We start from the raw sequence: 12,867 nt of genomic DNA, 5'->3' as shown, positions 1-12,867 counted from the left end.
TCAGTTTTTATGTGGAAGAACCTTTTTCCCCTATGTTGGCATATTTCCTTAATTATTCCCTTAGGGGGAAAGTTCCTGGAAGTGATGTTTCCAGGTCAAAGGGTAGGCATAATTCTGCCTCTAGAAAGATTGTGCTAATTTACCTCACCATCAGCAAAGGATTGACATAGCTAATTTATTGCCTGTGGGTGCTTTTTAAGTATTTTTAATCCTCTTTGTACAAATTTTATTTTATGATTAATTATCCTGTTCTTGCTGGTACTTCTCTTTGCAATGAATTTAAAATGTACCTTGCTACCCACCGTGAAGTCTTCTCCCAATTAGCATTTCTTTCCTTACAAGTAAAGGTATATGTAAATGATAGGCACGGAATCAGGTTGTTTACTCATTAAAATGTTTTTCCCTTTATAAAATACATAATTCCGAACCAGCTCATTATTTTTAGTAAGCTGTCTTGTAGGTAGCAGCCTACAAGTTATGAAAGATGCGAAAGAACTCCTTTTATACACTTCATCTGTCACCTTCTGAAATCCCATGATGACAGGGTCCTTTGTAGGACTGGAAAGTTGCAACCTCCTGGGTCTCGGAGACCATCCAGGTCAAAGTTCTCGGGGTGGAAGAATTTTGCAGACGCTGGCAGACAGGACAGAAGGGGAATTGTCTGCTTGGCTGGTTCCCACCCCGTTTGGTCTTATTTAAAGGCTCTTCCTCTCGACCTCCAGACTGCATTATCTGGTACCACTTCCTGTGACTGTCGAGCTGTCCTTGGATAGTGGCATTTCCTTGACCTCGAAGTCAAAGGGGAGCCCAAGACTGTAGGAGGGCAGCCGGTTACTCTGGCCATGTGTCATCGGCCAAAGTGGAGGGCCGGGGGCTTCTGGAGAAGTGACTGATTAGCCCCAGGTAGGCGACTGCACATGCCAGCGGGAAGCTACTTAGCCAACATGTTCACTTCCTGCAGCCATAACTAACTCAGAACAAGAGGCTGAAGGTTAGCAAGGCAGGGAAGGCCGAGAAAAACTGAGATACTTCTAATGTAGTTAGAAATACTTTGCACATTTGGATTTCTGGACTTCAGTCAAGGATGCCGAATACTTAGACACTTAAGGCGAGAGCGTGTGGAATTCTTTTAAAAGCAAACACTTCTTACAAACTGCTAGGATACCTTCGCATCCTAGACTAGGATGTTAAGATTCCAGCTGCAAACACACTCCATGAAAAATTATCACTGGAGATGAGCCCTTGGTGCCGGGGACCTTAACACCACAAATGCAGATGTCACTCTGAAATAGCTAAGCAATAAAGTCATCATCCAGATGAAAGAACATATGGTTACAACTCAATTTCTCTTTTTAGATTGTGAGAAGCTTGAAAGTAAATTTCTTACAGACGGCTCAACCCTCAGCATAAGTTTGTGCCTCTCTAGAAGTCCAACTTCTCTGGGAGACGCCCGGGGGAGTGGTTAGGCGCTCGTTCTCCAGAGCCGGGCAAGCCAAGGTTGAAATCCTGGCTTTTTTCTGGTATAGCTTCCTAAGGGCTGTCGGGGACAGTTAATTGAAAGAACACACAAAAAGGGGTCGGCACACTGCAATGCATGGGGGGAAAGTTTAGCTGGTTTGAGGTGTTAATATTGACATCCCGGATGAGCAGAGTATTTGATTTGTTTTGGAGAGTAGGGAAAAATTGGGTTAGTATGTGAGAAGTGAGGCTAATTTAGCATTGTATGGCTGGGGGTAGATTTTTTTTTGTCCTGGCTGCTTGGAGTTTATTTTCCACTTGGTGCAAGCCACGTAGTTACGGGTATCAGGAAGGCTGGCATTTGGCTTGGAGAGTAAAGAGTGGGGCTGGAGAAGAGTCGACAGGATTATAGAAAGGGGGTGTTGACAAAATGGAAAACCGACCTTTTCTTCCCAAAGGGTTCCTTGACATCATAGGAAAAGATAATTGGCAAAAGCTAACTATATGCCAAGGCTAGAGATGGGACACTGTGTCTGTGCACGTGAGAGCTCTCTTCAGGACAGCATCCGAATTCATTGTAGAGTAGCGAATCTTGGACAGTGGACAGGACACGAAGTGTGGTGGAGGGCGTAGAAAAAGCATCAGGTCAACATTGTAACATAATTTTATGGAAGTAAAATTTGGGCCGATGGGGAGATGTGGATTATATAGAGATTCTCGCCTGGGGTATATTCCCTCCTCTCTTTCACTCAACAGGGACATGCCAAACAGATTTTAATGTTCATCAAAGAGTAACATGAGCTTAAACAGTTGAGAAATATGGAGGTCGGCAGACTGCAGCCTGGCCTGCTTCCTGGCTTTTTAAAGAAAGTTTTATTGGAAGACATCCACACCATTCACTTACACATATCCTATGGCTACTCTGATGCTATAATTACAGAGTTCGGTAGCTCCAACAAATATCTGTGATCATCAAAGACTAAAATATTTACTCTCCCTGGCCCTTTACAGAAAAAGTTTGTTAACGCTTGGAATAGACCATAGAGACCTAAACGGTCACATCTTACTTAGGCCTTCTGCTTCTTCTTGAGTATACACGGAGGCAGTATATAATTTCCATTTCACAGAACTGTTGGGACCAAAATTTGCTTTCTCTTACCTTTATAACTGTCCATGCATCCTCCAGAAGTTTAATTTGTGACGCTGTTGTTCAGCTCATTGTGTTGGACTGCTAATAGAATTAGGAACTCGGGGCGCCTGGGTGGCTCAGTCGGTTAGGCCTCCGACTTCGGCTCAGGTCACGATCTCGCGGTCCGTCAGTTCGAGCCCCGCGTCAGGCTCTGTGCTGACGGCTCAGAGCCTGGAGCCTGTTTCAGATTCTGTGTCTCCCTCTCTCTCTGACCCTCCCCCGTTCATGCTGTCTCTCCTTGTCTCAAAAATAAATAAACGTTAAAAAAAAATTAAAAAAAAAAAGAATTAGGAACTCAAATTCTTAATTGTTTCAGCTGCTTTTTGGCACTGGAAATCTCGGTGAATTTGCCAGACTGTTCTTTGTTAGGGGAAGAAGCTGGTAAAAGGGTCAGAGATTTGAAACCAGGGCTTAGCAATTATTAAGGATATCCAGTTTTAAAGAAAGGAAAGACAATGAGAAAAAAGTAGTACAAATCATATATGGGCTGGTGACAATTAAGGCTGAAAATTAGGTGTCCTAAAACCACCACCAACAGCTAGCAAGTGCACACTAAGGAAATTGTCACATAACTGCTAAATCTGGTGTCTGTCCACCCCGGTTGTCAGAACTGTGTGATATACTTATCTTTTTAGGTTCAGCAGTGGCTTGTGCGGATTAACTGGTCCAAATCCGGGACTTGGAAGATATTCACAAAGCCTCATATTTTTCAAGAGTGCAATCATAGATCAGCGTACATTCATCTGTAGGAGTGGATCTGACTTTGCTCCCCAGGGGACATTTGGAAATTTCTGGAGATAATTTTGGTTGCCAACTGGATGGGGGGAGTTTGACAGAGGCCAGAGATGCTGCTAAACAGCCACATCCTAAGTGTGCAGGATTCCCCACCCCCAGCCCACTATAAAAAGTCACCTTGCCGGGGCGCTTGGGTGGCTCAGTCGGTTAAGCGTCCGACACTTGGTTTTGGCTCAGGTCACCATCTCACGGTTTTGTGGGTTCGAGTCCTGCGTCGGACTCCATGCTGGCAGTGCAGAGCCTGCTTGGATCCTGTCTCCCTCTCTCTCTCTGCCCCTCCCCCACTCGCGCTGTCTCTGTCTCTCTCAAAATAAATAAATAAACTTAAAAAAATATCACCTTGCCTAAAATGTCACTAGTGCTGAGATTATGAATCCTTGATGCACAGGAGGCAAGATACTTCACCGTGGAACTTATTCCGTCATCCGGTTTTCTAACAGTGTGTTTATCGTTAGCATTATCTGCTCTTTATGGGTAGTGAGAACTACACGTAGCTATTATTATTGGGATAAAAGTTTCCTCTTTTAAATAAAAAAAAATTTAGTTAAAAACCAGTTGAAAGAAAAATGTTAAGTAAAAAAAGTACCACAGATGGTAAGTAGATGTGTTATATAAAATACGAAGGAGATGGCTGAATGAATTAATTTTACGGAAAAATGAAACCTGTGTGGGGTTGTTCTCAAATTGTCATCTTTTTCACAATGTCTGTGTGTTACTCCAACTAGTCACATGTTACCACGTGCGGTGAGGCCTATTCCATTCCCTTTAAACAATGCTGAGATATTTAGGGTAAGGTTTTAAAATTTTTTTTTAGTTTATTACTTTATTTTGAGAAAGAGAGAGTGAGGGCGAGAGTGAGAGAGCACAAGCAAGGAAGGGGCAGAGAACGAGGGAGAGAGAGGACAGTGCGGTGTCTCACCCCGTGAACCGTGAGACTGTGACCTGAGCCAAAGTTGGACGCTTAACCGACTGCGCCACCCAGGCACCCCATTTAGGGTAAGTTTTCAATCCTCAGGTACCAGGGGCTTTTCCAGGGCTCTTAGGACTGAGAGTGTTTGGCGGTGAAGTTGAGAGTTCACCAAAGCTTAACAGAATTGTTTCTGCTTCTGTGTCTCTCTTCTCCTCCAGACAGCATCTCGCTCCGCTGTCGGAGGCCACTTCAAAGGCCTCAACGCCACTTGTGGGAAAGTACACATCTCCGAGGCCCTCATCGCGGAGCATTTGTTGGAGAGCTCTTGGTTGGCAATCCCAAGTGGGAAGCATTGTGTTGTCTGAGCCTTTATGAATATTTATGGCCTTGGTTTGCAAATTACAAATAAAATACCTGGGGAACATGTGAAAGAGCAAATTTGTCTAGCCCCCACCCCAGGAGGTTCTGAGTCAGTAGACCTTGGCTAATGTCTAGGAATCCACATAATTAACAATTATCTTGAGTGATGCTGGACCAGCTCTGAGAATCACTGGTGTGTGATGGAGAGCGGATTAGCAAATGGCCTTGATTGCACCATTATTCTCAACTTTCGCATTCGTTTTGTACCATGTGCTTGCATGTTGCAAACATCCCGACCTTCCTTTTCATAAGCCAAATTCAGATTTTCCTTCTCTCCCGATGAACCATGATGTAATCTATTCCAATGGCAATGCCCCAACCAATAGTTGCGTGTGAATTTAGAGAATAGTATTTTCGCAGTTATTCGTAATATTGTCCTTACTTCTTAATAAAACAGAAGAAAAACAAAAAAATGAAAAAACAAAAATCCCCTCAGGGATTTAGGCATGCTGAAATTGAGGAGTCTTTAGCTCGCATTCAACAACCTCTGGACATAAGCCAGGAAACTACTGGTACAATTGTGAAGGAGATGATCAAGTATAAAAGAATCTTAGAAGTGGAGTCATTCAAGAGTGAGTCTGAAAGTTGAGGCATAATTAGGAAATGTATTTACGTATCTTTCTTGGTGAAAACAGTTTTGATACAGTGGACGTATTTCTTGCATACCTAAGGCATGCTCAATTTCTAAAACATCTTCAGAGGTACGTACAAAAGAAAGGGGTTGCCAATAGTAGAATAACAGCCTGTTTTCCACACCCTATATTTGGACGGAGTGACATTTATCCCCACTGTAGTTACAGTCTTCTGGTGGTGGCCAAATTTTAAGGGAGACGGTTGTCTCATCCATTCTTCAGACATGAGTGAGATGTTGGTAAGACTTCTATATGTCAACCACACTACTGGAAATGTTAATTTTCATGGTGGGGGTCTTTACCCTGAAAAGGATTTTGTGTTTGAACTCTTACCAATCAATGGCTCTTACAACTTGGCTTCTTCCGTTGGTTAATAGACTGTGGTCAGATAGCAACAGAAAGAAAACTGGCAAATGTAGATAAATGCTATTAGATTAGGTTGTCATTTTAAGATTTTGCTTAAATATCTCTACATTTTTCCATTGAAAAAATTTTAAGTGTTTCATTTTGAGATAATTATAGATTTGCGTCCAGTTGTAAGAAATATTACGCAAAGATCCTGTACCTTTTCCCCAGTTTTACTGATTGATAACATCTTCAAAGCTATCGTGCAACATCATAACCAAGATATTGACATTAACACAGTCAAGATGCAGGACAATTCCATTGCTGCAGGGATCCCTTATGTTCCCCTTTTGTCGACAGAGCTACTTCCCGTCCCCAACCCCTGACAATCATGGATCTGTTTTCCATTTCTGTCATTTTGTCATTAAAAAACGCTATAAATGCGGTCCTACAGTACGTAACCTTTTGGATTTCACTCCCCTCCCCCCCCCCCCCCCCCAGCCCTGGACCTGCTCAGCATCATTATCTGAAGACTCATTCAAATTGTTGCAATATTGCTAGTTAAATTGTTTTTATAGCTAAGAAGTGCTCCATGATATGGATGTACCACATTAGCACATTGAAGAATATATGGGTGCTTCCGGTTTTGCGCTGATACAGATCAAGCTACTATGAACATTTATGTTCAAATTGTGTGTGTGTGTGTGCGGGGGGGAGGGGGGGGTTGTTTGCATTTCCCTGGGATGGATTCTTAAGAAAGCAACTGTGGGCCATGTTGCTTGTTTAGTTTTTAAAGAAACTACTCAGCTGTGTTTCAAAGTTCCTGTATCATTCTACATTCTCACCAGGAAGGTATGAGACACCTAATTTCTTTATATCCTTTTCAGCATTTGGTTGGTGGTATTATCATTTTTTTTTTTTTAATTTCAGCCAATCTGAGAGATGTGTAGTGATGTTTCACTGTGGTTTTAATTTACATTTACCTGATGACTAATGATATTGAACATTTTTTCATGTGCTTCTTCATCATCTGCTTCCTTATTGGTGAAACGTATGTTTATAAACATTTTTTTAACTTCTGTTTTGTAATTGGATTGTTTGATTCTTTACTATTGAATTTTAAGAGTTCTTTATATATCTAGATACTAATCCTTTGTCAGATATGCAGTTTGCAAATATTTCCTCCCATTCTGTAACTTGTCTTTTCATCCTCTTAACAGTTTTTCACAGAGCAAAAATTTTAAGTTTTGAGGAAGTACAAATTGGCAAGCTTTTCTTTTATGGATTGTGCTTTTGGTATGCACTCTAAGAATTCTTTGTCCAGATGATGATCCCAAACACTTTTTTCCCCTAAAGTTTTATAGTTTTGTTTTATATTTAAGTCCATTTGAGTTTATTTTTGTTTAAGGTGATTGTTTTAGGTTAAGGTGTTTGTGTGCGTGCGTGCGTGTGTGTGTGTGTACTTTTTTTTTTTATTCCTATGGATGTTCAGTTATTCCAGTGCCATTTGTTTGAAAGTGTACCTTTCTCCACTAAATTGCTTTTCCACTTCTGTCTCCATGTTTTCACATCTCTTGATAAGTTCAGTGACTGTGCAAGATGAAAGCCAATAACTGATTTTAATTGCACTATTTTACTGATACCTCTGGATATTTAGGAAATAACAGTTCTCTTTCACTTAATTTGCAATATTAATTTTTATTAAACACAACAAAAACAAGCCAAAAAACCCCACTTTTATGCACTTTCTCATGTCATTGGAAATTCCTTCTGAAATTTGTTTCAAATGAAAGATCTATGTTATCCTTATAGATAGATAACATACACATTATTGGTGGCACATAGTGTATTATATATATTATGTGTATTATTCATATTATGACATTTTAAATATAATGACTATGTTATCTTAAAGATGCATACCTCGATATTATATCTTATATAATATTAGGTACTCCATACTTATTATATGTAATAGAAGTACTATAATTAACCTTGCCTTTCGTTATTGTTGAGGAGTTAGTGGTTTCTATTTATTGTTATTATAAATAATAATGCTAGGATTATATTATACATTCAGCAGGCTGAGGCACACATCTTACCCTCTGTGTTCAGAGCAAAACTTCAAAGTGGAGTGGATTTCATGTTCTTTTTACTATCCCAAACAAAACCATTAATGAATGTTTAGTTCACCCAGTGAGCAGAGAGAAATGGAATCTATTCAGCATTGAGGATAAATAGTAGCAAACCTGAATTCTTCATCCATCTGCCAGTTACTAATAAAATAGTAGAAGGCATTTTCAGTGGAGTATGGTTTGAATGACCAAATGTTTTATGTGGACTTTTTTTCTTCTTACTAGCTCCAAGGTTCTTAAACTTCATAGTGCATAAAATTCATTTATGGGTTGACTGTACAAAACCACCTAAATATGGTACATACTTAGAAGATGATTTAAGGATCAGGGAGATAACTGTGATTGAATAGTTACCCACCTGTCTGCACTGGAATGCAGAATTCCTCCTTCAGTGTTGGCCTGCATTTGGGCTCTTTCGTTAGGATGCATTCTTACTCTTTTCAGGTTCTTTATGTCTGTTGTCAAATTGCCTTTAGAGGTCACCAGCGGAGTAGAAGAGTGCCACTCAGATCTCTTCCATCAGTGAATATTACGATGAATATGAATCCTTATTAATTTTTAGGTTAAAACATCTCATTTTATTTTGCTTTTGGAGAACGTTGTTGTTCGTAGACTCATTAGCTCTTTGTACTTTCCTCTCTCTGGCATGACTAATATTTTGGTGCCTCGTTTAGTATATACTGGTTATCTTAATCAGAGAAGCTTTGGTTGCTAGAATCAGAACTCCATTCAGCCTCTGTCAATTAAGAGTGCTGTTGATGGTGGGGAAGATGATTTCTAAGAAAATCAAGGGAAGGGCTAGATCACAAAGTCAGCAGCAGAAAGATGACAGAGAACTAAAATGTCTCTTCTGCCTGGAGTAGAAATCATCTAGTTCTCTGGACCAGGTCCCACTGCCTACCTGTTAGGCACATGATCCATCATGGTCACCAACCTCAGTTTATAACCTACCAGTATTGACCTCTTAACTCAGACTGCTCTTCGGTCTGAGTAATCTTTGAGCCCCTGGGTTGGATTTTCTGAGGGAGAATCTGGTTGGTGTTAATCAGTCATTTATTAGTTAGTCCAGTGTCTGGCCCACTCCTGAGCATCAGTTGTGAGGATTGTCATATGACATATAAGGGCTTTCTGTTGGACTGTCAGCGAAACCTTCAGCATATATTGGGCCTATGAGTTCCATATTTAATTGCATTTGAAATGAGAGCATGTGCCATGAATACCTATGCTATTTGCGCTGATTTGAGATTTTTATCTCTGGGACTTTTCCTGAAATGTTTCTACTGATACTGTTATTGAAATGTTAAGAAATTTGCTTTCAAATACTCATTTTCATTTGATTCCAGTAAATGAATGACATAATACACCTGTTGTGGAAACAATTTCGGGTTTAAAATTTTTATTTTCCCAAAGTAGCATCACACTTACGGCTTATGAATACTTTACAGGTGAAAACATCAAAGAGAAAACATTTAAATGCAAATGTAAGTGATATCTGAGTCACTGATGCTGAACTCTTTGCATTGCCTTCCAGATATATCAGCGATGCTGGCTAGTATTCAAGAAAGCTTCAAGCAAAGGTCCAAAAAGACTGGAGAAATTTTCTGATGAACGTGCTGCATATTTTAGGTGTTACCATAAGGTAAAACTTGATTGTTGTAACTTTCTAGAAATCTGTTCAGAAGTAGGTAAACTTGAGTTCATTGGATCTGAAAACTTGTCGAGATTATTTAACAGAGGTGCAAATAAGGCTTTTCCCAAGGACAAAACATCTTTAAGTTACTATCTACTTGTTAATTGTTTAAAGTAATTGACTAATGTAAAGTCACTCTTCTGGTTTCCTACTATTTGTTGTTGTTTTCCAATCCCTACTGTAGAATTTACCAAGTTCTTTTGTAAATGCTCGATTTGCATAGTAAACTCAACTCCCAATGTTGAAGCCCCTTTAGGGTAAAGACAAGGTCTCTGTGCTTTTAGCACATCTAGGGCCCCGATGCAGATTAGATCCTCATTCAGTGATGTGGAGGGAGGAGAGGAACCTGGAAAATGGGTTGGTGAAGGAAGAGGAAGTTCTACTCATTGGTTTATTTTTTTAAGCTTGATGACTAAATTTAATTCAGACTTGCAGTTTATCTTTCGTTCGTTCTTACTTTTTTTAAGTTTATTTATTTATTTTGAGAGGGAGAGTGAGCAGGGGAAGGGCAGAGAGAGAGGGAGAGAATCCCAAGCAGGCTCGACACTGTCAGCGCAGAGCCCGATGCAGGACTCGAATTCACAAACTATGAGATCACGACCTGAGCCGAAACCAAGAGTTGGATGCTCAACCAACTGAGCCACCCGGGAACCCCCAGATCTGCAGTTTAAATAGTGGTAGTGAGGTCTCCTCACTAAAAATAGTAATTGTGTATTAAAATACATACTTCAGAAGTAGGAAGTGAAGGAAAATACAAGGCATACTTGGATTTATAAATTAGGCCTGTCTTTCCCTCCACAGTGCAATGTTCTTCATGGCCCTTGTTAATGGGCAGCCTCTGTATTTTCTCTTTTCATGAAAATATGTAAAAAAAAAATGCGTGGTTAACTTCTTTTTCCCCAAGGGGCTGGTTATTTCCATGTTAGGAAAATACTATTCTTGTGTACAGAGGAATTATGTTTATTGTTATGATAGAGCATTTTAATTGTTTTAGTTTTCTATCTCGAGATTCTTTTCCTTTTTTGGTAAGCTTTTATCAGGAGTGAGTCTACTTGCCATTTAAAATTTTATGTGCAACCAGTAGATTCATTAGCACAGAAATTTGGTTAGGTAAAGGAGAGTGGATAATCTTCCCTTTTTTATGCGAATTCTCCACAGGTGATGACTTTACAAGATCTTATTAAGGGCCTATGTTGACATCTTGGTTTATCCAATAATGAAAAAAAGCCATAGGGCAAGCTGTATTCCTTCTCAATTTAGAGAAATAAAGCATATGCTTTATAGGCACATCTGTACGTACATAAGGAAAGAAAAAGCACAGAGCAAGACTTTGGGATAAGTAGGGAAAGGAGTCAACAGTAGCATTTTCCATGTGTTCCATTTCCTCACCATCTCATTACAGAGTTCCGTATTCCAAGGTCAACTTCATTCCCAGCCTACATTCTCTATAAGGGAGAACGGAAGGAAACCTCTTTATGAACCTAGAATTTCCCCCACCATTTATGTTCCATATGCCAGATATTTCCACTATTTCGGATAATGGTTTTTGTCCTTAGGCAAGAGTTGTTGAGTTGCAAATCTATTAGTTAGGAGCAGTGATCCTTGAAGCCATTGGTAGCATACCTTTGAATGCAGGCAAATAATCTTGAGCCAGTCTCACAATTTCTGGAACGCCAGAAGCTACTGGTGTCCAGACATTTTGGACCAGATGTATTAGGTCCCAGTTATTCCACATGTATCCATTGTCTACCTAAAAACAAGATGGCGAACAATGATACAGAAATGGATTGCTTCATTTCCACTTGAGAGGCCTTGCCTTAAAGGAAACTCAGAATGCCCAAGGCGGGGTTTGGTTTAGCTATAGGACAAAAGCAGAGTCTTTTCCATTTTTTCCCTTCCTTAACTGGCACTGATGCCTTCTCTCCACCTTTCAGATCATCAAACCCTGGTGACCTGATGCCCTACCATGGTTGACTGTTTTCTTTATCATTCTTCATTATAATTTACAAGGTTATCTAAAGGCCTCATCTCCTAGCTGGCCAGAAGTTGTGGTTATGCCTCAGCCTTCTCTTGAGAACCTCAGCCTGTCTGTAACTTTACAATTCACCATCTGCCAGCGTATGGTAGAATGTTTATGTTGCCCCAAAATTCATGTGTTGAAGCCTAGCCCCCAATGGGATGATGTTGGAGATGGGGCCTTTGGGAGGTGGTTAGCTCATGAGGGTAGAGCCCTCATGATTTGAATTAGTGCTCTTATAAAAGTGACCCCAAGGAGTTGCCTCCTTCCTTCTTCCATGTGAGGACACAGCCACCCGTGAACCAGGAAGTGGGGTCTCACCAGACACTGAATCTGCCGGTGCCTCTCCGTTGGGCTTCCCAGCCTCCAGAGCTGTGAGAAACAAGTTTCTGTTGTTCACAAGCCACTCCATCTGTAGGAATTTGTTACAGCAGCCCAGAAGGACTAAGACACCATCCGACTCTCGTCCTGTCTAGTTATTGTGTGTGACCGCTAATGTTGATCAGTCCTTTCTTGTTTTGGTAGAGTTCCAGATACAGCCAGAAATACCTGATTCCTCACCATCCCCCATGCTTAATGTAGAAAAATAAAGACATAGGCTATGCTTTGCTTACAGACCTTCCCATGCCTAAGAGAAGAAAGAGGACGAGTGAGGAATACTTTGTAGGAACTCCCCAAATCCAATTGGTCAGCAAGTGGTGTTGGCTCTGTGTTCAACATGCATAGACTCTAGACGTTCTCACAACCGTGTTGCTACCACTGTGGTCTAAGCCATGGGGCTCCCTAATGCCCGGCCCTCTAGAGTCTATTCAAAATATCACATCGCGGTACTCCAGGCAAAACCCTCAGCCAAGTCTTCATTTTTGTTTTTGTTTAAAAAAAATTTTTTTAATGTTTATTTATTTTTGAGGGAGGGGGAAAGAGATCATGGGTGGTGGAGGGGCAGGAAGAGAGAGAGACACAGAATCTGAAGCAGGCTCTGTACCACGAGTGCAAAGCCTGACGTGGGGCTCTAACTCGTGAACCATGAGATCATGACCTGAACCGAAGTTGGATGCTCAACCCACTGAGCCACCCAGGTGCCCCTCCAGGCAAGTCTAAACCATCGTAAGATTTGACGCCCTGCCCCCTATTTCACTTCATCTGCTCAGTTCCCCCATCCCCCTCCGTTCTGCTACGGGCACCCTGGGCTCTTTGCTTTCCTGAGTGCATGCCACCCACTCCACCTTTGAACTTGTTCCTTCCTTTTCTTGGAATGCTCTCCCTGCAAGTATCC

The 12,867-nt window shown here is 40.9% G+C and overlaps 1 protein-coding gene across 2 annotated transcripts in view; it reads left to right on the top strand.

The window, feature by feature from the left end:
* DOK5 (docking protein 5) overlaps window positions 1-12,867 on the top strand; it is a 150,109-nt gene that overhangs the window by 60,785 nt on the left and 76,457 nt on the right. For both annotated transcript variants that reach the window (XM_042980114.1, XM_042980113.1), the window contains exon 2: window positions 9,416-9,523. In XM_042980114.1, coding sequence (XP_042836048.1) covers window positions 9,416-9,523 — 108 coding nt within the window. The remainder of the gene's footprint in view (window positions 1-9,415; window positions 9,524-12,867) is intronic.

This window comes from Panthera tigris, chromosome A3, assembly GCF_018350195.1.
Source record: "Panthera tigris isolate Pti1 chromosome A3, P.tigris_Pti1_mat1.1, whole genome shotgun sequence".
Lineage (NCBI taxonomy): Eukaryota > Metazoa > Chordata > Mammalia > Carnivora > Felidae > Panthera > Panthera tigris.
The sequence above is the reverse complement of the archived record's forward strand: the minus strand, read 5'-3'. Positions and strand labels throughout refer to the sequence as shown.